Source organism: Passer montanus, unplaced genomic scaffold (assembly GCF_014805655.1).
Source record: "Passer montanus isolate IOZ18808 unplaced genomic scaffold, ASM1480565v1 scaffold47, whole genome shotgun sequence".
Lineage (NCBI taxonomy): Eukaryota > Metazoa > Chordata > Aves > Passeriformes > Passeridae > Passer > Passer montanus.
In genome coordinates this window covers 5,087,016-5,111,462 of record NW_024369596.1, presented here as the reverse complement: position 1 = coordinate 5,111,462, position 24,447 = coordinate 5,087,016, and the positions used below count along the sequence as shown (strand labels likewise).

Below are 24,447 nucleotides of genomic sequence, written 5' to 3'. Positions count from 1 at the left end.
TTTTAATACTTAACAGACTCCTGTGTGCCTATTAAACTGACAACAATTACATGTGACCTACTGTTTATGAAATAGTGATTATGCAGGAGGCCAAATTAATGATGTTAATTATTTAAGACAGAAACTCAAGAGATAAGACATCTTAGTTTTTGAAATGTTTATGATTCCTCCCAGAGTGACACAGATGTAATATTGAGAGACCTTTAGAGGGACTAGTCTTTTGCTTTGTTTTAGAAATAGAAATGTAATATATTGCATTTATTAATATAATAAATGTTTATTACAACATACATTTTTCCATATTAATTTGCACTGGGCACACACCACTGATTTGGACATTTTGAGAACTTCTAGTGATAAGGAAATGTACAACATGGAGTTAAAGATGCATGAAACATTCAAACAGTTTGGGAGGGAAATTTTCACCATCTGTACAATGTATTGATTGGTTATTTATCATTCAGCTAGAGAAACATGTTTTACTTTATTCAGAATTCTTATTCTCCCAAAACTGTGTGCCCAAATTGCTGCACAGTGAACAACAGGCCATATTTATTGGCTGCTGTGCCCATCCCATGCTTGAAATGGGAATTTAAGTCATGCTTGAAGGGCTGTCCCAGTGTGTTTGAAAGCACTGACAAGACAAATACACACACACCCCTGAAAGGAAACTGCTCAGGTCTTGGTAGTACCATTCTACACATTTAACTGGTTCTTGGAATCAGAACATTCTTGACACTTTCATTTGAATTTATAAAATAAATCACTTGGTAGTTCTGGAGTCTAAAATCCCCGTGACTCTCAGTTCACTTGTAGTTATTGAGACAAGGTGCAAATTTGAGTTCATTTTCCTGATACTTCTGTCACTCTGAGACTAATTATTTTCAAACTGGGGCATAAACTAAGGTAAATATTCTTTCCTTCTCTGCATGTAAGAGATCTTTTAGTGGGAATTCTCAGTGTGTTTGAAGAATTTTTTATCTTTTGAATTTTCTATTCAATTTGTGCTGAAGCTCTGCAGTTTTATAGGAAATTTCTGAAATAATCCACTGCTGAAAATATGTGTACCACTTGACTTGAGAATTACAGGTTTAAAAGCCTGGATTAGTTCAAGTGCAACATGTGCTCCTACTATAAATTCAACCCTTAAGTGCTGGGTGTTATTTTTATACTCAGGTTTGTTAGCAGATAGATAAAATCTTCCATGTCATCCAAAAAGTCTTATCTAAGCAGTTATTTTCCCTTTTTAAGGGAAGTGGGACAGATTTTAGATGGAAATGACAGGAAAAATTTTATGAGCTATGAAAATGCAGCTCTTGGTTATTATCTCTACAGGGAGATTCTCTTGACACAATTTCTGGAAAAACTTCCAAAGGTTTACACTTCTTCCTCAGACCCACTTGTCTTACAAACCCCTGCAAAAAAGTTTGGAAAAATGTGCTGAGAGAGGGGAGAGCTAAGAACTGGAAGGCAGAGCAGCTGAGAGCAGCCCTGTGTGCCATGGGTGGGTACCTCACTTGGCTCTAACAGAACCACGGTGTCTCTTTGACCAAACAGACCCAGTTTAGTTTGGTTTTCTCTGCCAACCTTCCCTTATAAGGGTTTCCCTTAATAAATCACTCAGCTCAGCACAGCAAAAGCCTGCTAAATATTTACAGCAAGTGCCACACAGCATCTTGGTGAGAAGCTAAAGGCAGAAAGTTTGGGGGAAGAGATTTAAGGCTGCTCTGCCTCTCCTGTAGTTTGCAGTAGTGAGGTCTGTTGAAGTCAAGGCTAGGCCTTGTTTTCAGTTTGTTGCTTTAGCATGCATGTTTCACATAGAGGTTTAATTAAAATTTATTAATACAGAGCAATGATGAAGAAACAGCAAGAACAGGACTATCTTTCTTCACCAGTGCTGCCTGGAAATAAACAGGAAACAAAAAGCAACGAGTAAGCAGATTCTGACTTTCATCACCTACATTCTTCTAAAGCATCTGCCCCTCCAGGCACTGATTGTACCTTGATCAACACAGAGAACTCGATGTAGGAACAACTAAACACTGTGGGATTAAGGCTGGGGAGGTTAATTAGAGCAAGCACTGGGTGCAGAACACTTTGCACAGCAGGTTGGTACATACCGATCGTCATCGTCTGCATGAGCGTTAGTGCCAGAGGTGCTCTGGAGTGTGGGCAATCCCTCTGTAACCCCCTCATCTATTGAGCCTAGGCAAAGAAAAAAGGGCAATTTAATGCAAATAACTGTTCAAAAAGGGTTGGGGGGCAGGTAAATACACATCAAGCTTGCTTTCTCAAATCTCTGATAGACACTGATACCTGGGTGATAAGATAATAAAAGTGCCTTGGGAAAGTCATTTAGAACACCCAGAAGTGACTTGTTCCAAATCAGTTTCTCTCTGCACACATTACCCAGTAAATTGACAATTCAATAAAGGGCACATATTTGGTACACCTAGAAAATGGAACTGTTAAATACAACCAGTTTTCAAAACACATCCAGAACTAGCACTGTAAAGCAGAAATGTTACATTCACCTAAAGGGACTATTTGTCAATTTTTTAAGACTTCCTGAGCAATAAGGAGTTCAAACCTGCTACACTAAATGGCTTTTTTGTTCTAAATCTTCCATAAATATATTAACTGATAATATCTTCATTTATTGATAAGCAGCTGAGACAGGAAGAGCCCTCTGGGAAATCAGAAATGCAACACAAAAGAGACCAAACACCTGTTTGTTAGAGAAATGTACAAACAAAACCACTCCAAAGCTCTGCTCAGTTCACCAACACTGGGGCAAATGTAGCTCAAGGGGCTTGGGGAACAGAATCCAAGGAAATGCAGCATCAAAGCAAAGCCACACCTTCATTCAGTGATGGGGCTGCTGCTCATCTCTCATCAGCACCAGACTGTGGTCCAGCAGCCCCTGGATCTCCCCCAGGGAATCCACGGGACACGAGCACAGGTGGGGAAGGAGATTTCCCTCCCTGCACCTCCACCTCGAGGACAGGCAAAGGGCAGGACGTGCTAGGAGCTGCTCTTGCTGCTGGGGTGAAATAATTCTGCTTTCTAAGAGAGGGGTAGAGGAGCAATCTGAATTTGGGGACCCTAAAGCTCACCAGGAAAATCAAGTAGAATTAGGTGCACACTGGCAAACATCAGAGAAAACGGAAAACCAAAGAGAAGGAACAAAGATGGGAAAGGTGAAGCATAAAATGTGCATATTCTGTCAAAAAGAGTGAGAGATCTTTGCTGAAGTGAGAGATTCTTGTCTTAATGTGATGCCATGTTATGGGGCCAGTGACAAGAGGAAAACTGCATCTCTGGCAGCTTCACAATTAGTAAAATAAAAATTTTTGATTTTGTTAAGAGGTGACAAACTATACTTGGGAAATGCATCAGCTAAGCAATCTATAAAGTACAAAAGTTAATCCCATTTTGATTTATCCTTCTTTCTCATGAAATACTTAAATGACAGTCAACTGAAAAATAAGCCCAACTGCTCTTAGGTTTAATTTCATGCCTTCACCTCTCAAATGCCAAAAGTGCTAATGAGTTATGAGAGTATCTTCTCAGACACAGCTGTTTGGTAACCAGAATGATTTATTTATCGAGTCCCTGCTCCACGTCTCCTTCCGTATTATAAAGTGCTTCCAAATATAATAAATTGCAAATGAACAATTCTTAAATTTCCCAAAGAGTGAATAAGAGCTTTTTGCAATATCAGAGAGAGGCAAGAATGCCTTTGTAAATGCACTATAAAACACTGAGATAAATATATGCAATTATATGAGGAAAATATGTTCAGGGGAGAAAAAGCTGTACTTTAACATATCTTGCTGCCTCCATTTACTATTCTTACATGACTGCATAAAGTAATGCATTTTTGGGAGGTAAAAAGTGCTTTCTAGCTACAAAGTGTGCTGTATCATAACTGTGCTAAAAAGCAAGAACACTGTTTCCCTTTATAGCAAAACATGAATAAAAACCATTCTGAGGATGGTTATTTTGCCAAGACCACTAAATATTAATTCAAACATATTCAAAGACAAAGAGCAGATTTGTACTTTAAAGATTTTGCCCTGGCACATTTTTCTTCTCTCTGCAGCTGTTTTAAGGCAGAACGTGCTGTACTAACAGCAATGACAGATATTTAAGTTTAAAAATTATAATCACTAAGGCCTGATATTTTCTACCCCATGCACACAAAACTACTCATCTGGGGCCTGGAGTTTACACCCAGTTTGTTCTTTAAGCTGCCTTGCTGTGATATTCATTTATATATTTATGGTATATATCACTTGATTTGCTATTTTTAACATTCCCTAATCATTACTGCTTCTTGTTCTATTTTGTCTGTGATGATATAATTACTTTGATGAAACTATTTGCATCTCTTATCACACGGCCCTGGCAAAGTCTTTCAGTTCTGACTGCAATGAGTTAAAAACTGAATCAAACAAAACCTGCTCTTGAGCAAGGACCACTTTTCCTGGTGACTCCCCAGCACACAAATAGGTTCTTTTAGTTTTTAATTTGTGCAATATTTTGGCAAACTACATGTAAAGATTTAAACCAGAAGACATTAAGTCTGTTCCTCAGCAAAGGTAAACATCCTTGTCTCCAATAAAGAAAACATTTCATTTGGAAAAAGCATTACAATCTAAAATATCAACATGTGAGCTATACAAACTGGAGAACAATCCAACTGCAAAGCATGGCATAGATGGGAAATATTTTCATTTCTTTTTAGTGACTAGCTTGGCATTGAATGTGTGTTGCAGTTCTGGAGGGTCAGCCTGATCTCACTTTCTCCAGGGATGTCACAGTGCTGCACTGACCAAAGCAAACAAATAATGCAGACTACAAGGCTACAACTCTTTATGTGTTGTAGTTTATTTAATTCCTTAATGGGGGCAGTCTTTCACATACACATTATTTGAATGAAGCAGAGCAGTGCATTTCCATTCTTACAGTCTTCAAACAGAACAGGAGTTATTAAAAATCTTTCAGTAAACAAACTCTGCTGAGCACAGCTCAAGCCACTTGAGAGTAAAACAGCTGACTTGGACAAAATTTTGATAATTAAATTAGAAATATTGCAAAAGCTCTATCTTCTGATTTACTAAAAGCCATTCAATGCATTCTGTGCAGAGGAAAAAAGGGATTGTTCCAGTAACCTTTAAGTATTAGCTCTTAATAAAGAACAGCCTGCTATAAGATCCCAAAACTGGTTTCAAATTGTCTGTCATGGAAAAAAGATTTCTCTCAGCAACCAGCAGCATTTGAAGAAGCAACTTGAGAATCAAATCCCACAGAAATGGAAAGATTCTCAATATTATGACTGTGGTTTTAGTTTTGTCTGGGGCATTAAGATGACAGTGTTTCACCACTTATTTTGCAAATCCTCTTACAAAGGCTCTCTGTCACGATTATATGAGATTTGATGTCTGATGCAAAGTCCTGTTCTAACCCTTTGTGGCTGCAGGCACAGGCTTTTCAAATCTGATGCTGCAGCTCAGCTGAGATCGTGCCTTTTGGCACTAATGAAAGCAGAATTAAGTTTCCCCAGTCAGGCAACTAGAGGTAAAAAGAAGTTATCCACCTCTGCTGAATAAAGAGGGCTGCCACGGGCTCACCATTCTCAGCTGCCTTCTGCAAAGTTATTTAAAGAACTCCAAGTTTATGTGCAATATTTCAAAAATCAGGGGGGAAAAGAGAGTTTCACAAAAGTAAAGCATGAACACCCACGAGGCAGATTTCCTTCAATGAAATCCCCAGTGCTCACGTGCCAGCTGGGATATGTAATGCAGAAATGGTCATACCTATAGATGAAGACTGAGGGCTGATCAGGAGATCCTCCTGCACTTGCTCGCTCCCTGGGACCGTCTGCTGGTCGCTCAGGGAGCTCTGGGATGCGCTCACGGGCTGCGACACCTCCTCGTGAGCCTCCTCGTCACTCAGCCTTTCCACCTTGACTCGCACGTCCTCCTCGATCACCAGGGGAGAACTGGCTTTGGTGCTCTCACAAGTCACATAATCTGCCATCCTCCTGCTGGACTCGGAGGGCCCAGGCATTTCCAAAGTCCTAGAGTTCTCCGCCTGCTTCACCTTTTCTGACTGAAGTCTTCGATCAATTCCAAAAGGAAAAGTCCAGGGAAAAGCTAAGGACGAGTCCACGGGCTGATTTCTGGACTCTGGGTAGGAAGTGGAAGGATTGAGCACTTGGGGGGAGCTGGTTTGCGTGTTGCACTTGAGGGGGCTCTCAGGAGACATGACGATGTAGCTCTTGCGCTTCCTCCGAGACTCCCGGCACACGGGAATGGTTCTTTCCACCACGCTGCACTCGGAGGAGACGGGAGACAGGCTGCCGTCCCGGGAGGTGAAATTGCAGTTTGCACTGCTCTCCTGTCCTGCATCCAGCACCTTCTCCTGCTGGCTGTTGGGTGTATTCCACAAAATGCTGGACTTCATGAATTCCGAGCACGTGCTGGCCACGCTGAACATCTGCATGTAGCTGGCGGCGGCCAGCACGTCGATGATGTTCTCGGTGTTGATGGACAGCGTGGCGGTGTAGGCGTACTCCAGCAGCGGGATGAACCCCGTCACCGTCACGTGGTGCAGGTCCAGCACGCTCTTGCTCTCGTCCTCTGCTTGGCCCACGAGTTTGGAGCGGAAGAAGTCGCTGCAGGCTGCCAGGACCACCTTGTGTGCCCTGAAGATCTTGTCCTGGACGCGGATGGTGATGTCGCAGAAGTGGCCGTCGTTCCGGAGCATGTTCAGCTTCCCCAGCATCTCCTGACTGTGAGCAGGGGAGTTATGAGTGAATGTTTTAACACCCATTTTTAGATGGCTCTCTTAGCGTTCTTCCCACATATGACAGATCAAAGGTATCCTGAAATAAAGAGGAAAACTGTCATTTCCATCTCTGAAAACAAAAGTCAAGTGGATTCGTGATTGTAAGAGTCTGTACAAAGAAAATTCATCTGAATCTCTAAGGCCAGGTTCCTCTAGGATCCAGACTGTGCAAGGGACTAACTCTACAGAAATGCAATTACCTGTAATTTTCATAATCACAGATTAAATTATTTGCTATCTCTCCCTACCATCTTCCATACATCTATGTATCTACACCTCCCTATACCTATAGGGGTATCTCTCCCTCTCTCTCCACACTCCTGCTATTTCCACTCAAAACCAAATTCCCAACACAGTTCAAAAAAATGTTTGCAATACTAAAAATAAAGCATTTTTTAAACGGTTATCTGTGTAGAAACCTGTATTTTCTGGGCCCAGAAAACCACTGCTCATAGTTCTTAAACTGACAGACTACTGAAGATATCTTTTAAACAGAAAAGTCAGGCTGAGTCAACAACAAGGGTGCAGGAGTAAGCAAATCTCCCAGGGAAGGTATTTAATACCAGAAAAGCTTTAAAGAAACTACAGCATGAATTTTCAGAGGCTAGAGTTCAAACTAGTAAACATAAAACAACAGTTGCCAATAGCTCTGATTTCCTGCTCTAGTGCAGGTATTGATTACCTAAAGCTGCTTTTAATAGTTTTAAACTAGGATCAGAAGTTATTGAAAATTCCTTCACAAACACAGTGCAATATAAACCTCAAAGGAAAGTTTAAGTTTAAATCAAATAGACATAAACTGATTTTATGTATGTGATAAATAAAACACGGAGGGCAACTTCTTTCTCCTGAGAAACACAAACCTGCCTTCTTGGGGACCAGTTCTCTCCATGTGGGAGCAAATGCATGTGTTCTGTGCAAGTTCTTGATGAGAATGTCTGACCCCTGGATTCCCCAAAATTTTCAGAAACATTTCACTGTAAAGGGAACATAAACCACAAAGTTTCACCTGCTTAAGCCCCTTCCAAGCCTCCATGGAAGCTTTCTGTGTTGCACACACCTCATACAATTAACACGATACAGAATTATCTCACTGGTTAATCATCAACAGCATTATTGTGTTTGATTCATTCCTGGAGTCAGCCAGCTTCTGCACATCATCCTTCTTTCCCTTCCATGTACAAAAAAACATTCCATGCTTGCAAATGGCTCACGTGGAGCTTCACAGAGCAACTGCAAGGGTGGAACAACTTATCCCAAATGTGACACATGGAAACAGCAGCTGTCACAGCCCACCTGGCTCTACAGACATTGACACTTGGCTGCTTCTTGTTCCTGGGTTTTCACTTTTGATACTCAAATCCTTGCAGACAGAGGAACCCTAACTGTTCAAGAGCACAGATTAACTAACACCTGATAATATATATAAAGTCTGGTGGAAACTGTAAGGGCCATTTGGGTTTAAAATGAAATTTCACACTGGTGCAAAGGAAGAAGTTAAGCACAAGCAAAACATTCCCTTCACTGAAAGAAAACAGATTGACCTCAAGAGGCATCTGAACATCCAGACTCTTTGTTCTCCAGCATGAATCAAATGAAAAACACATTTCATTGATCTCAGACCAACACACTACAGCAAAACCTTGTAACAGCATATTCAAAAGTGGCCTTTGGATCCCCTTCCTCCTGAAATCCCGGCTGCTGCAGCTGTTCCTTGGCACATCAGAAGTCCACAAGTTCTGTTCAGCAGAGGTACAAGAAGGACACATTCACAAGGACTAGCCATGGAACAATTTGGTATTTAGAAATAGTACCAATACATCGTTATAAACAAGGAGAAAAATCTCAGAGCAACCTTCCCAGCTCCTAGAGGCACTAAAGACAAGCCCATTTTCCTCTCTGTTCCTCTGAACAGGGAATGCTCAGCCCCCAGCCCCAAAGTGAGAGCTCGATTCTGCTGCCCTGCTCTAAACCATTCCTTGTCCTGCTGCCCCTCCTGCTGCCTCTCCCCTCTTCTGGCTTCCTTCCCCTTCTCCCTTCATCTTTTGCTTCCTTGACCTTGATCTGGTTACAGAATTTAAAATAAAATAGCGGAAGTCAGTGATGTGCAATAAATTGATTTAAATTTATTACAGGAGCAGTGTTCCTGCCATGAATGTGGGATATTGCTCTGTTAAATCACTTCTGTAAAATGACTTTCACCCTCATTGCACTGACACCTCCATTCAAACAAGTGGCTCCCACCCAGGCCTCAGTGTGAACAAGGAGCATGCACAAATGCTATTTTCAGAAAAATCCAAAGGGCCAGGCTGAGGAGGGGGAAAAATATCAGTTCCTTACAGTTAATGATGTAGTAAAAACATCACATATTTTTAGAAGGTAATTTAAACAGTAAGAAAGTATTTTCCACATGAAAAGATGAGTGTGCTAAAGCACAGCCAGGTTATACAATGGTTCAACCCTCTCTGCAATCTTTCAGTGGCACAAGGCACTTTTATAGCTGCACTCAATTCGCAGTGACCTGACAGGGTAAAGGGCTGCACCATTACAGCTCCAGCCCCAGTCCATCATCTCTGTATTATCACCACTTCAAAATAGCACTTTGGCAGGTCTCATTTCCCATTCTGAGGCAGTCCCTGACAGCAGCTCTCGGTGCCAGATCCAAGAACTAAATATACCCACGCCCTTGGGAGTGCTGGGGTGGGGACAGCAAGGAGCACACCTCAGCTAAGTGCTAAGTGGGCTGGAGCTGGGAAAACTCTTAATTTTGGAGCCACAAACCATCGGGGATCCTCTAGGCAGGGACCAGGGATGGTATCACAGAGAGTGGGGCTCCTCCTCCCACAACACATTTCAAGCCTCCAGAGAAACACAGCAAAATTCAAAGACATTTTCACAGGCTTTAAAAATATTCACAGTGGGACACTTCAGTCCGTATTTAACGGGCTGTATTTAACTTTGACACAGACATTTACAGTTGGAGAGAATGGTTTTTCCAGAATGCATTCCTGTCCTGGAAGCACGTGAGGAATCACCAGCACAGCATTTATCCCTAACAAGGTGAGAATCCAAATGTGAGCACTCCCAGAGCAAGGACAATTTTGTCTACTATTAGCCAAAAGCAGTCTGAAGGGAAGTGCTACTGTACCAAAGGCTTTGTACAATTCATTTGAAAATTAATTGGGTTTTTTTTAACTCCTAGGAGCACAAAAGAAGACCTGACCTTTAAGCAGTTTGGAGTAACTCAGCTCGTTCTCACTGTTTCAAGGCTACTGAAATGCAAGTTTTAGCAACAGCCACCACAGCACACATACACAGTTTTGGGATCCAACAGGTGTCAAGTTTCCAAGCTTAGAAACAGCAAAGATGAAACTGTACACTCTAAGTGTAATGTTATAATGTAATGAAACTGTGAATGGAAAAGAAACTACATTGGAATTCAAAAATATTGCTTATGCCACCTATTTACTTTCATGTACACAAAATTTAGCTCCCTATTCACCTGCTGCCTAATGTGATGGCTCAAATCATTGGGTTTGAAACATGGTATCTAGAATAACATTTTAGAAGAGTCAGTGAATCAAACTCAGGGAGCTGTTTGCCTTCAGTTTCTCACTTAGTCACATCATTTCAAAGCAAAAGTAATTTTTAGCACCACAAAACCACCACTGTACCTTTAACCTCCCTATCCTGATACGTGGCAATTTACAGCATGAAAACACCAACTTTTTCTGAACACTGAAACCAACACACTTTATACCATTTGTAGCCTCAAAACGATTAGGAAATCCCCACCCTGGTGCTCATCAAGCCCTCAGATACATTCACCCAACTGTGAGCCCACCGTGTAAATCAGATCATTGGTTGGTTTTTATATTATTATTTATTTTTAATGTCAGTCACTCCTTGGGCACTGGTTAGAGCAGCATTCCATCAACAGCAGCAGTCCACACACCGACAGATCTTCCACGGGGATAAACATGTGACCTGGAGCATTTTATCTCTGTCATCTCACTGCAGTACACAGGTACCAGCACCCCTCACTCCCTCAAATTAACTGCTTAGTATAATTAACTATAATTAAGTTCATAATTGAATCAGAACAACTGCTTCAATCAGAACGAACTACAAGTCTGTTATTTCTATCTCCAGCCAAACACACATCTGTTTCCCCAACAGCAGCTGGCCTAATAAAAGGTACTATCTCCATTACAAATCTTGCCCTGGTTCACTTCACAAAACTGCTGGCCAGAGCTACCACACCATCCTAGTTTCAAATCAATCAACAGCACTTTCTAACCTTTATTTTAAATCATATTTTAACTCAGGATAGTGAACCTAGTTTGACCTCAACCCAGCACTGCCAAGGCTGACAGTATTCATGTAAAAGAGGCAAACAGAGGGTTCTGTGCTTGAAATGACATCAGTGTGGAGCATTCACTTTGGAGCTCTGGAATCCCTGGAATGCAAACCTGTAACCTCTGGCTGCAGTGGGTGAGTGGACCAGGGAAATGACCCTTTCTGGGAAGTATGCTGGGCTTGAGAACTTCAGTTTCCTCCAGGACAGCAGATTCCAAAGTGTGAGTGCACAAAGGAGCCAGTGTTCAGGAGCTACTGCATAAACCCCGTTGTGTTAAACCTGAGAGAGGCCAAGCTCCAGCCTGCACTGGGGCTGAGGTGATGCCACAGCCTGCAAACAACTGGGCCCGACTCAGTCCTTGGTCTCTCAGTTCAGGAACCAAACCACTTCTGACTCTCCAAACCATTTCACTGAAATATCCCAGGACACTGCCATTGCCTGTGTCCCTTTCCTCCAGCTTCTCAGAAGAGGACAATGGTCAGTCACTTTCTGTTTTAAAGAGTTTGGAGGTGTTCTGCTCTTGGCCAGAGCTCAAGCTGCACATGGAACATTCACTTCCCTGGGAGGATCTCTGTCTGCCCACCAAGAGTGGCTGATGACAGGTAAGGAACTCCAGAGAACTCCACTTGGGAGCTGGGATGGAAGAGCAATTTCACCTAACAAACTGAAAGCTGAAATACTACAACCCACCTATTTATTATGAGCAGCTAATACACAGCAGAAGGCACATAAAGAGTGTGCTGTGCTTTCCCAGTGTACTCCAAAAATACTGCACTTCACAAGACCATGTATTTTATAAAGATTGGGGTTTTGGCACGCCACTTTTGACAAGTTCATGTGCCACAGCTGCTGAGGCCACTGACTTCATGACCATTAGTGTTGCTCACAGAGAGCATTTGTTGGGTGCTCTGTACTCACCCCCCCAGCCTGTTCCTTTGTTCCACACTTAATTTTTATCTTTTTTTTTTTACTTTCCAAGGATGCTACGGTGGCAAATTGGTTCATAAGCAGCCATCTCTTCCTCTGAAAAACTCCTTACAAAGAGACTTTCCAAATTCTAGAATTTAGATCTTCCTAAATTTTAGGTATAGCCCACGAGAAGCTGCTGCTGAAGGGTGGCAGGCAGTACTCCAGAACCTGACTTCAGCTCCATGGAGAGAGACTAAAACACGATCAGGAATCAGCCATAGCTGAGGCTGATCCAGGTCAATGTAAACAACCTACACAATTATCAGATGCTCTGAATGTTTATCACTCCCAGAAACTGACAATAAGCTACTCGCATTCCCCAATTTTAAATGGATTTGTAAACATCTAGGTAAGTTTCTCCTGAGTGCTGTAAGAGCTGAGGTTTGCAAAGTCAACACACCAAGGCTACAAGTCTTCACAAAATTTGCTGAGATTTGCACATCTGGAAATCCTGAGCTGTGACAGGGCCCACCACCATTTTTGGTGGCAACCATGGTAAACCTCTTCAGGGCAGGACAGAGATAAGGAAAGAAGCACACAATATTTCTTTACTGTAAGTCCTCCAGCAGACCAGGAACAGTGTTTATCTGCAAAGGACAAGGTGAAAAGCATCCAACAGCTCCTCCTCCAAAATAATTACTCAGGAAAAAGGCAGGCCCAGGGCGTCCATGAAAGACATGTTTCGTATTCCTAACAGATCTCTGCAGTTTGCCCCAAATGAAACCCTGCAGCAATAGGAAACAAAAGCTTTGACTGTAGCATGGCACAAGGAGCAAGCAGATGTGTGCGGCCATGGCAGAGCCCCAGCTCACAGCCACAGCTCTGACTCACACTGACACTGCTATCAAAAACATTAATCTTTCATGGGGATAGGAAAAAACTGACTCAGATCATGGAAAAATGCATTTGCATGATGCAAATCTAGTAGGTGCATTTGAATTCTCAGGGCTGGTGAAGCCATTGAGACAAGTAGTGGGGTGCCAAAGCCATCAATTTGCTCTACAAAATGGTTTTATTGTGAAGTGGAGATGGGATGTCAGCTGCAACAGAACACTTCTGAAAGGATAAAATTAGAAAACATTTACATACACATTTGAAGGGAACAGTACCAACAGACCTTCCCCAAGCAGAAGAGCACAGACTATCTTAGACTGGTTTGCATGAGTGGAACTTCAGCTGAGTGCTGACTCCAGAGCTGACACCCCTCCTCTTGGAGGTGCCAAGGCTCCCAGCCTCTTATCAGCCCTGCAATTTATCACTCAAAACCAGCCTCTGCTTTTGGCAACAATGCCTTCATCACTGTTAGCTTTCTGAAAAAAGTTGATCTAATTAACTTCTCAGTGCATATTCCTATACAAGAGAGAGCAAAAAATCCTCCTACTCTGGCATTGTGTTCTAATTCTTACCAGCAGCAAGGTGTGAGGTATGGTCAGACACTGCACCATCCTTGCAATCCACTTCTACAGCTTCTGCTACTTGATTTTAACTTCCCTTGCCAAAAGATGGACAACCAACACCTGGGCATGTACTTCCTGCTCCTCTGTGGTTTTACAGATTTTTTTTTTTATTTTTATACTATGGATATTAAGCACAATGGCTGCTGTTAAAGCAATATGGACCAAGAGCAAATCAGAAATATTTGCTTAATTCCAAATATCTCAGTTGTCCTCATTCAAAATTATAAAACTCCAAGGAAAGGTTTACAGTTTCCAAAGTGAGGCGACCAAAGTCTTCCTCATGTCACAAGACTGCCTGAGCACATGAAAGTTAAAAAAACAAAACAAAACAAACCCAAGACATCTACTGTGATGAAAAAGAGGTATATATGTGTCTACTACTTTTATTTTAGAATATTAAAACCAACAGAAAACATATCACAGAGCTGTTGCTCCTGTACTGTGAGGTCACAGCAAAGAAAAAGTTGAAAACCATGAGTTAAACCATCACTATTTTTTGGGAGTTGTTGTTTCCACATTTAAGGCGAAGCACAATGTGTCTTAGGGATTTTTGTTTGTTTCCTGACGAGACATTTGCATGGGAATTAAGAAGTTGGATGTAAAAATGCAGCAGTTGTGCTCTGACAGTGTGAGAGGAGCTATTAAAGAGAGCCTGTGTGGGCTGACAGGAGCAGAATTACAGCCTGCAGAGGAGAGCCCAGCACACGGCTCAGGATGGGAACGTGTGCATCCAAACCAAGCCAAACCTGCTGACCAAAGGGATCCCACAAACTTCAGAAACTGCCCAGTGACGGAACAGAACACACAGAACTTACCTATTGGGGCTGATGCAGCTTCCAGAGGTTCTCAGAAACTGCCCAGTGATGGAACAGAACACGGCACAGAGCTTACCTATTGGGGCTGATGCAGCTTCCAGAGGTTTCTGCAGAGTGTATCTGCTTGAAACCCCCAGGCATGTCCTGGAACTCAGAGTGGAGCTCTCCCATCTGGCAGAATTAAGCACTCATCTGCCTGACTATAATAATTACAGCTTCCAAGGCCACATTCATTAACTTCACCAGCAGCCACATACTTGCAGCAGATTCTCATGCAGCTCTGGCTTGTCATTTCCTCATGAAAGTGACACTTCTGGATTTATTCTTGTCCCTTACCAACCCTTATGTATGGCCTACAGGAAGGGGCCTGCAAGACCTTCTCCTGTCTGATCTCAAATTGGCAGGAGGGTTTAATTCCACTTCAATTCTCTCTTTTTAATTTTTATGGCAGGAATTGCACATCAGTTATGTCTCAGTAAATGAGAGTTGTGGTCTTTGCAGCTGATGGACTCACAGCTGCCATGGAGCAGGTCTAGAGTGAAAACCAACACACAGATAAATGGGGACATTATTAACTGCAGAAATGTCACAGGGCTGGAAGTTAAGTTGTCCACAGTGAAGTTTCAACTGCTAAATGCTCCTGTTGGCTTCAGGGCAATGGAAATTCATCTGCCCAGCTCTGTAAATGGCCATGGCTGAGCACAGAGCCTCCTGACTGATGGGAAAAGCTGTGAGCTGGCAGCAGCTTCTAATCCAAAGGCTTGGGAATCCCTGAGAGCCGACCTGGGGCTCTGAACGCAGGCACTGAGTGTGCTGGATTAATGCAGCAAGATTAAAGCATAGCTACAACTCCTGGCACAGATAAAACCTGCAGATTAAATGTCATGTTGTAGGTGTGTAAAACATGCTACCACTCCTTTCATTAGAAGCCAGTCTAAAAGTGTTTCCATTAGACAGTGCTGTGATGAAATAGTGATACTTTAATTCCCAGGGAAGAGGTGTCAGTGTACCAGGAGAGGCAGGACTGTTCAGAGACTGTCTCATTTTGTGGTGCACACCTGCAAATAAGCTTGGCAACATTAGCACTATGATAATTTCATCTCTCAAATATTTAATGCACAAGGTTTGATTATTAAAAAATATAGAGATGTTTTCATCTCTCAAAGACACATGATTGCAGGTGTTTGTATACAAGTGCACAAATCCAGCCAAATGAAAACAAACTGAAGGAAAAAAGAATGAAGAATAAGAAAACAAACAGAAATTGGGATACCACCTGTGTTTACTGAAGTTAACGTGTCTCAAGCTGAATTGATAATGTATTTTTCAGAGAAAGAGGAAATGCCAGCTATGATGAGAACTTCATTAAATGTTTGACTAACATGACAAATAGAGCTGTTAGTGCAAACACACAGATGAACAGACAAACTGAAGGTAAAGAGGCAGCTGAGAGAAATTCATGTACTTGGATAACACATTGAAGAATTCACCTATGGAGTGCCATAAGGACTCATTGCTGCAAAGATCTCCAAGACACTGGCTCAGAAAATGCTGATCAAAAGGCTAAGGTGTATTGTCAGCACAACACACAAAAACAAATGACTGAGAACTGGAGTCTCCCAGGAACAGAACGAAATTAATGGGAAATCCAAGAGCATGAATTTAACATTTGACATGATACACAGGGATCTAGAACGGACTTGAGCTGTGAACTGGAAGCTGATGAGTTAAAAGTGACTTTGGAGTAAGATCTCCACACTGTTACATTAAATTAACAGCTAAGCAAAAGGCACACAGAGCAGCAGCCTGCTGCAACGCCTGATTTCTTGCCAGGTATTTGTCAATATCTATTTTAACCTCCTGAAGGAGTCTCGAGAAGAGGGTTTTGGTGGATTTTTCTTCTCTGTGCAGCTGTCCCTTAACGTGTCTGCAAAGTAAGCTGTGCTTAGATCTTCTCAGAGCATCTTCCTTCAGCAGGCAGTGTTTCAGCAGGGGCACTGGAGCAGCCACAGCTGACAGGAACACACCGAGGGCACTGAGCAGCACAACAGCTCTTAATCTCAGCAGCTAATTAAAAGCAGAGATTACAACAATCAGGGCAGGACAGTAGTGCCTGCTGTATGGAAACTGATCTGACGCCACAGAATGTTTTTCTGCAACAGTAAGATGTTTGCTGAGATCACTTCCAGATAGAGAAAGAAGATCTGTCCTTTTTTAAGACTCTCTGCCTTTCTACATAACTGAAGTTTGCTGGCTCCAACAAAACCCACGTTTCATGCAACAGTGATGCACTGAAATAACATTTATCTGGGGAGAATTGTCTTGTTTTCCTCAGCCATGACAGTTTTTTGAGTTTTGGTGTGATCATTTGAAGTCATCACTTCTGGAGAACAGAATGTTACTATTCACTACTTCAAAGGACCCAGATTTAACTTGTTGCTTTTTTGAAGCTGCAGTGTAGTGCAGAAAGTTTATGTGCCTAATATAGCTTTCACATGGTTGAATAAGCAAACCAGATAAATGCCACCTTCCCCAGCCCTGGTGCTTTCAACTCTGCATTGCAGGAATCTCACGTTAGCATTCCTTACAGCACATAAAAGCAATTTTCTGACAGCACTTAAAACTGAGCCTTGTTTAACAATATGAGCAGGCACTGTGAAAAGGTCTTGTTCCACACTGAACTACCTTCATTCTTGTAATAAAAATTAACGTGTGAACTTCACTAGACAGAGTGTTTTGGGATACCTCACAGCAGATTCACTACCCTATACTTTTGCTTTTCACCAATTCCCCAAAACACACACGATCAAACTACTAAACATCAATATATAAAACAAATCTCCACTTTTTTGGTTGGTTTTTTTTGGTAGAATAAAAGCAACAAGTGAATTGAGTCCTCATCATATCCTTATGCAGGGAAGCAGCTCAGAATGAAATCAGCTTACAGTGAATGGGCTGATGTGTTACAGCCCTAAGCACACATTCAAATTTAACCACGCTTTCCGTGGCACTGTTCATGCATAATTTTTATGGGATCTCAGTAACTTTTTTATCATTTTGCTCCATGCAAATTCAGGTTAAGTTCTTCCCAAATTTCTTAGTGTGGAGAAGCTGTTAGGTGACCATTTCTCACTCTGTGTAATAAAAAGCAAGGCTGCAGTTTTATTTGCAGTTTGGTCTTTAACAACAGCACAAAACCCCCCAACTGAATATTAAATTTTCTAAGTACTGCAAATTGCCAAAAAATGTCCATATATTACTTTCATTTGCACGTGGCATCAACTGCAGCAACCTGCTAATTTAAACTAATTCCAGAAAGCTATTTTTTCATGTTTTACCATGGCTACCCACAGCATTTGAGCCTTCACTTTCAGAAGCTCTGCAAATGTATCAACAAGAAGTCAGGAAAAACATCCATGAAGAGACTACTCAAGCCAGCCTCCCAAATTAGTCACAAAAACAAGAATCTCCAAGCCCTTTCTGGTGATGGCATGTGGAAGAAATAGCAGGAAAAATGGCACAGCAAAGCAGCACGGCTCAAGATTGTTTGGGTAGCACTACTCCTCTGGATCCCTGGAAGAGTCAAAAAGACAAAAATAACAAAACTCTCCCATCTGTTGATCCCCACACATTATTTTTTCCTTTCCTCCAAGGCAAAATCAGGGGTGCATTACACAAAAGGAGCCAAAGTGGAGTCCCTCCTCTCCACTGTGCCCCAAACCATGCCTCCCACCTCACTGTGCTCCCTCCTGTCCCTGGAAACCACTCCCTTGTCTCATCTGACAGAAACAAGAGACTGGAAGGCACACCACAACCAGGAGGTTTGTCACAACCAAATTTGGCTAAGTGCTAGTTTTCACTAGTTCAGCACAAAGCTTACCTGTCAACTGACTGGTTGTTTGAAATATTCAGGTTTATTACACAAAATGACAGCTTTTCTCTCTCACTTTTATTCCAGGAAGCATTACACCCTAATGAAATCCACATTAACTACAACAAATGATTTCTTCTGAAGGGCAATGCATATCTGAACTCTCCCTGAAGCACAGCAGCCCCATAAACACCCCCAGTGCTGGAAGCAACACTGAAGAAAAACCTCAATAAAGAGCAGGAGGGAGAGATCAAGGCGAAGTCTCACATCCGTGTGATCCGAGGAGGAGAACAGGCACTGCTGCTCCAGACAGCAGGGACTGCTGCCAGCAGCCAAGGTGTCACAGACACTTCAGCAACAGCCACCTTCCCAACGGAAGCAGCTAGAAAGAATCCTCAACAAGTTCAAGCAAGGCAGGAATGTGGTTGTGTCATCACCCTTTCAGCACTACGTGTACCTTTATTTTCCTAATGACTCATTTATGCAGATAAATGCCTAAAAGGAGTTCTTCTTGGCTCCAAATCCTAAAAGTGCTTGTATTTATCCACAAATCACATTATCAGGTGAGCAGCAACTCCACAGGCTGGAGCTGTCTGCCCTTGTATGGCCAAAGCTGGCCTGGCAGAACCATATCCATGGTTGGTGCTGGGCATAAGGAGAGTTTTGTGGGGTTTTTAAAACCTCCAGCATCTTTAATAACATTTACAAAAACTTCTCACAGTGGCTATTTCAAAACAGGGGTAGTTATCCACTTAAAAAAACCAAAACAAAACGTTGAAAGAAGACTGCAGGGACTGTCAGACCACAGAGCTTCAACAGTGTCAGTATCTGTCCCCAGCAGGGGAGCACTGTGTCCCTTAACCACCAGTTACCCCAGGCCCACGAGTCATTTCTGGGAGCCTGGCTCTCCACAGGACACGGCATCTTCACGCCTCCACTGCCTTCCAACTTAACTCTGGCAAGTATCCACCACAAGTGTAGTTTTTTCCATAATGCTCTCTTGGTAATATCCAAATACAAAATGCCTTATCAACGGCCATCTGTAGCTGTATTTATAAACTAAGATCTTCTTCAGTATCTGTATTTCCACTACAATATCTCTCACTATGATTACTGTGTTCATTTGCACTTGGAATATAAAACATTACACATAGTAAATGTTTATAATATTATCACAGAGGAGCTACAAAGTATCCCTTTATTAGAAAGCACATCTCTTTTTATTCAGTCTTCTTGGGTAAAGCAAGCAAACAAATGTTGTGGCCAAATCACCTCAAAACAATAGCAGAGCTCAAAGAAAAAAAAACCCAAAGTGATGAAGAGCTGCCTCCGCAGACAGATGTACTAAACAGACTGGGACAATGCAGCTTGGAAAAGGAAAAGAACCCAAAGAGAAAAAACTGAGAACACCGAGACCTGTAAAATCACAAATGAGGTGCTGATGCAAAAAAAGATTATTTATTCTTTCTCATACTACAAAAAGTACGAGGAATTCAGTGAGATTACAGTTTAAAAAGAAGCAAAAAAACCACCAAAAAACCAAACCAAACCCAGAAGCCAGGCATTGTTTTTGTACAAGTTGAGGGATCCATCACAGGTATTCTGTGGAAGCTCCAGGTATAAACTGTTGGAAATGTTGAGGTATTGCCCTCAAGGACAGGTCCAACAGGCACTGCCAGCTCAGACCCCTTGCTCAGGCCACCTGAAAACCAGGAGCTGGGGATGGTGCCTGAGCTGCCTGGGGCTGCTGCTGCACTCTCCCCTAATGATTCACTCCTGGCCACTGTCACAGACCACACGCTGAGCCCAACACACTTTTTGCAGCACTTATTATCCATCGTTCACACACTGCTAAATCTGCTCATGTGAAATAATGATTTCCCCAGCTCTGAAGTGGAACGCATTAAGAACACGCTATTTACAAATAATGCACAGTTTAAGTCACTTCCTTCACTTGATTAAATGGAATGTAAGAACTGAATGAAATGCTGAGCATTTACATTTCCTGTCACCCCATTTTATCAGGTTTGCAGCTCATTTCCTACCACCACCATTTCATTTCAGCACCTTGCACAAAGCAGTCCGAGACACCTGCTTTCATCCACTGAAACCATTAGAAGAATCAATCTGCTTTCCAAGGCAGGGAGAGTGATGGACTCCTATGTTCACTTAGCAATAAGCACACAACTATTTAATTAGGCCTAGATGCTGGAAACTGCATCTTTGAGGCAACAGCAACGGCCAGAGAATGAAGCATTTCAATTTGTTACATAAATCAATGTTTTCAGTAGGTTTTTTTCTGCTGACTTCCATATGGAAGCAGAGTCACAGGTAGAGGCACATCTCCCACCCAGTTTGGCTCCTGCACCCTCACACAACACTTCTTGGAAGAAACAAGCAATTAAGTTGCTGCCCCTTCTCAGCCACACGCGATTCCAAGATTGATGTCGTATTTCAAGCGACAGACTGTGAACACGCTCTGCAACCGTGGCATTTAATTTAGAAGTCAGCACTTGACACATTGAAGTATTTGGAATTCCTGAAGTCTGGCTGTCTGCACAGTTGCATAATTTGAGCAGGGATAACCTACTTATAACTGGGAGAGGGAGAAGAATGTCAACAGACAATCCCTTCTACGTCAGGGGACATCTCCTTCCTCGTCACACGCCAGCAAAAGCACCACTGCTTTGTCACACGTTGATTTTCTTTTTCTTTAAGCTAGTGGATTACAATCCCTAAAAGGAGTGGAGCTACATATATCACCAGATGCTCTCCCAGGAATACATTCAGATGTTCTCAAAGCTCACTGAAAAACAAGTTTAGCAGCTAGAGTGGATGAGGCCAGAGAAACACTGATGTGAAATACCCCACACAATGGGGAGGACCCAAGACTTGCTGCTGGCCACACAAACACCTCACCAGGCACAAGCACCACACATCCATCCATAGAAAGGCCACAAAGACAGAAAATCTCCTTCAGCAAGTCGTGGGATACAACCAAACCCAATGGCTGGGTGGTGGTTCAGCTGTTTTGCTTTTGATCCTCTTGGCAAACAGCTGAGCAGACCCTCGGAGCAGCACAATCCTCCACGGACACTGCGGTGACAGCACCCCTTTGGAAAGTGCCAGAGTTTATGATTAACCTCCTGTTGCAACAAACATGGCAAGGATTCAGTTTCACCCTCTGACTACTCCTCTTACGTACTGCAGAAGGAATATGTAAGGACAGTCTCTCCCCTCCAAACCTCACAGCCAGATAGGTGGGAATTCTGTCACCCTGTAAACAAAACCAGGACAAAAGCTCCCCAGCATGATCCTCCCTCAGCATCCATGCACCATCCACCTGGGGAGACCAAAGTGGGGCTGGACATTCCCTTCCCATGGAAAGAGACTGCTTGGAGTGTCAGCACCAATTAAAGCTTTGGATTAAAACCAGCTGTTTAAATAGAAGTAGTCCCAAGGGAGAGGCACTTAGAGCATTGTAACTGGTTCCTGGAATAAACAGCTGGACATCAATGGAGGCATTTACACTGGGAGAGCTGTATCTGAGCTCCAGGTCCAGCTCCACCTCCTCAGCCAGCTGCACTTAAACCCAGGCAAGGTGTCCAGGCTCATCACACCTTGGATCTGCACCACGTGTGGACATCGAGCTGCAGCAGGACACCTCGAGGGCAGAAGAAAAGCACATGGCACTCTCAATTCCCAGAGAGACTCCTGGGTCTGTGACCTGCCTGCACAGGACTCATTCCCACTCAGCATCACCCTGCAGGGCCCACACAGCAGTGCCACATGTGACAAACAACCACCACCTCAGCTATGGAAACGTCCAGCTCGGAGCCAGGGATCAGCTCAGGAGGGAACTGGGTGACCTCCACCTCAGTAAGAGCTGCCATGTGGATACCTGGGGGATGCACCCCAAGAATAAATCAAATACAAATTTTAAAAAGGGAAAGGAAAAGCCTTGTATTAGGCAGAAAGAAAGCAGAAACAAATGTGTGACTGGGAAAACTGAGAAACTCCCCATGGGTATGGCAAACGCAGAGTGTCAGATGAGGACAACAATGATTCCAGAAACATCACAAAACGGTTTGGGTTGGAAGGGACCTTAAAGATCACATCCAACTCCCCTGCCACGGGCAGGGACACCTTCCACTAGCCCAGGCTGCTCCAAGCCCTGTCCAACCTGGCCTGGAATGGTTCCAGAGAAGGGCAGCCACAGCTTCTCTGGGCACCCTGTGCCAGGGCCTCAGCACCCACCCAGGGCAGAATTCCCTCTCAATATCCCATCTAACCCTGCCCTCTGTCATCTGAAGCCATTCCCCCTTGTCCTGTCACTCCATGGCCTTGTCAGAAGTCACTCTCCTGCTTGCCTGGAAACTCTGCAGGCACTGGAAGGGCCTGGAGTGGATAAACCATGCATATGACCAGAACAAGAGAAAGTGATGGTATTTTAGACTGATGGGATGTGCTGATACCTCAGAAGTACACACACTACTTGATTTTACTCTGCTGTACTGCTCAACAAAGAAAACCCCAAAGCAAAGCCAAAACCAAGGCAGGCTTAACCTGAGAGTCTGCCACTGCAGGATCAGCAGGGCCCAGGAGGGAAAAGGGAGAAGTTTCAGCCATGGAAGATGTAACAGGCAGGCAGGAAGAGATCAGAGATGGGAACAGGGCTGACCTCTCTGGCACGTGCAGCAGGGAGGTGATGGCAGCCAGCACAGGAACAGCTGGCACTGGGCATCCAAGATGTGAAAGGACTCAGGGTGGAAACCTCCACCTGCAGGAGGAATGCCTGCCTGCAGCAAGGCTGCACCTGCCCTCAGGGGGGCCAGGGTGGGATGCAGGCCCTTGGCAGGCACTCAGGGATAACCCTGGTGAGTGTGGAGCAGGGGACACACAGCCCTCAGCAGTGGGCACAACAGGCTCCACGGGGTGGGCTGCAGGACTCATCCCTCAGGCTCTGGAGGAGGATGTGTCTTTGTGGGTGGGGAAAACCTCAGCAGCGTTTGCAGCCAGGCAGGAGCTCCCTGAGGTGTGGGATTTACCAGGCTGTGCTTGACCCCACGGAAACAGGTACAGCAGATTCTGGAGGCACCAGTACCCTGTGAGTGTTAAAGGAGACAACAGGCTTTTGGCAAGCAAGAAGCAGATGATACCCTCCCAGAATCTGCTGATTATGTTTATATGGGAAAATGACTCTGGAGAGATGGAGGAGAGCAGAAAAACACGAAGCAGTTCCTGGCAGCTGAGCACTGTGACACCCTCACGGTGCAGGGACACAGAGGCAGGCAGCAGACCCCGGCAGATGGACACTGAGCAATGTGCAGAAGGGGCTGTTGCAGGGAAAAAACAAACAACAACAAAGGGACAGCAGCTCTGCCTCACGGCTAGTGGGAATCCCTCTATTTCCTCCCACAAGCCGGCACTGGAGGCAGCAGGTATCCCGTCGGGATGCAGGAAACAACACAACTTCCCCCCCACAGCCCTCGGAACTCCAGGTTGGCGTGTGTCCCCGCAGGCTCCGGCAGCCACTGCGGCCCCGCGGGGCCGGGGACACCCCCGAGGGGACAGCACCGGCACAGGGGACACGAGGCACGGGACACCCCCAAACAGCGGCACGCGGGGCAGGGGCATCCCAGCGGGAGCTGGCACCCCCAAGCAGCGGCAGAAGGGCCAGGGGACACCCGCGGAGAAAGGTGACACCCTCAGACAGCGCACGGGAGACACCCCCGCCCGGGAACGCTCGGCGAGGCGCGGGGCTGACACGGCCCCGCGGGAGGGGGACACAGCGGCGGTGCGCCGCGCAATGGGATCCCCCGGGGGGGCGAGCGCAGCCCCGGGGCCGCGGGGCACGGGCGGGAAAGGACGGGCCGGGCCGGCTCTGGAAGGGAGGCAGCGGGGCCGGAGCCAGATCCCTCCCGCCCCCCCAGGGGCACCAGCGGCCGCCGCGCCACCGAGCGGCCCCCTCCCGCTCCAGGCCCGGCCGCGCTCCCCGGTTACCTGCGGGCGGTCGGTGAGGCCGGGCCGCTATCTGGGGGCCATGGCGGCGGGGCCGGGAGGCGGCGGGACGAGCGGGACGGCCGGGACGAGCGGGATGTTGTCGGGGGGATTAGGCAG

At 44.4% G+C, this 24,447-nt stretch overlaps 1 protein-coding gene across 7 annotated transcripts in view; it reads right to left on the bottom strand.

The window, feature by feature from the left end:
• ZBTB44 (zinc finger and BTB domain containing 44) overlaps window positions 1-24,438 on the bottom strand; it is a 56,486-nt gene extending 32,048 nt beyond the window's left edge. For 4 of the 7 annotated variants that reach the window (XR_005628989.1, XR_005628988.1, XM_039722088.1 and 1 more), the window contains exons 1-2: window positions 5,823-6,873; window positions 2,121-2,205 (exon numbers count right to left, since the gene is read on the bottom strand). Coding sequence is in view for 5 of the 7 variants with exons in the window: in XM_039722088.1 (XP_039578022.1) it covers window positions 2,121-2,205; window positions 5,823-6,840 (1,103 nt within the window). In the remaining 2 variants the exon portion in view is untranslated. Of the gene's footprint in view, window positions 1-2,120; window positions 2,206-5,822; window positions 6,893-24,330 lie in introns of those variants that run through there. The other 3 variants (XM_039722089.1, XM_039722086.1, XM_039722090.1) reach the window with 1 other exon arrangement.
• Between the last annotated feature and the right edge of the window lie 9 nt (window positions 24,439-24,447).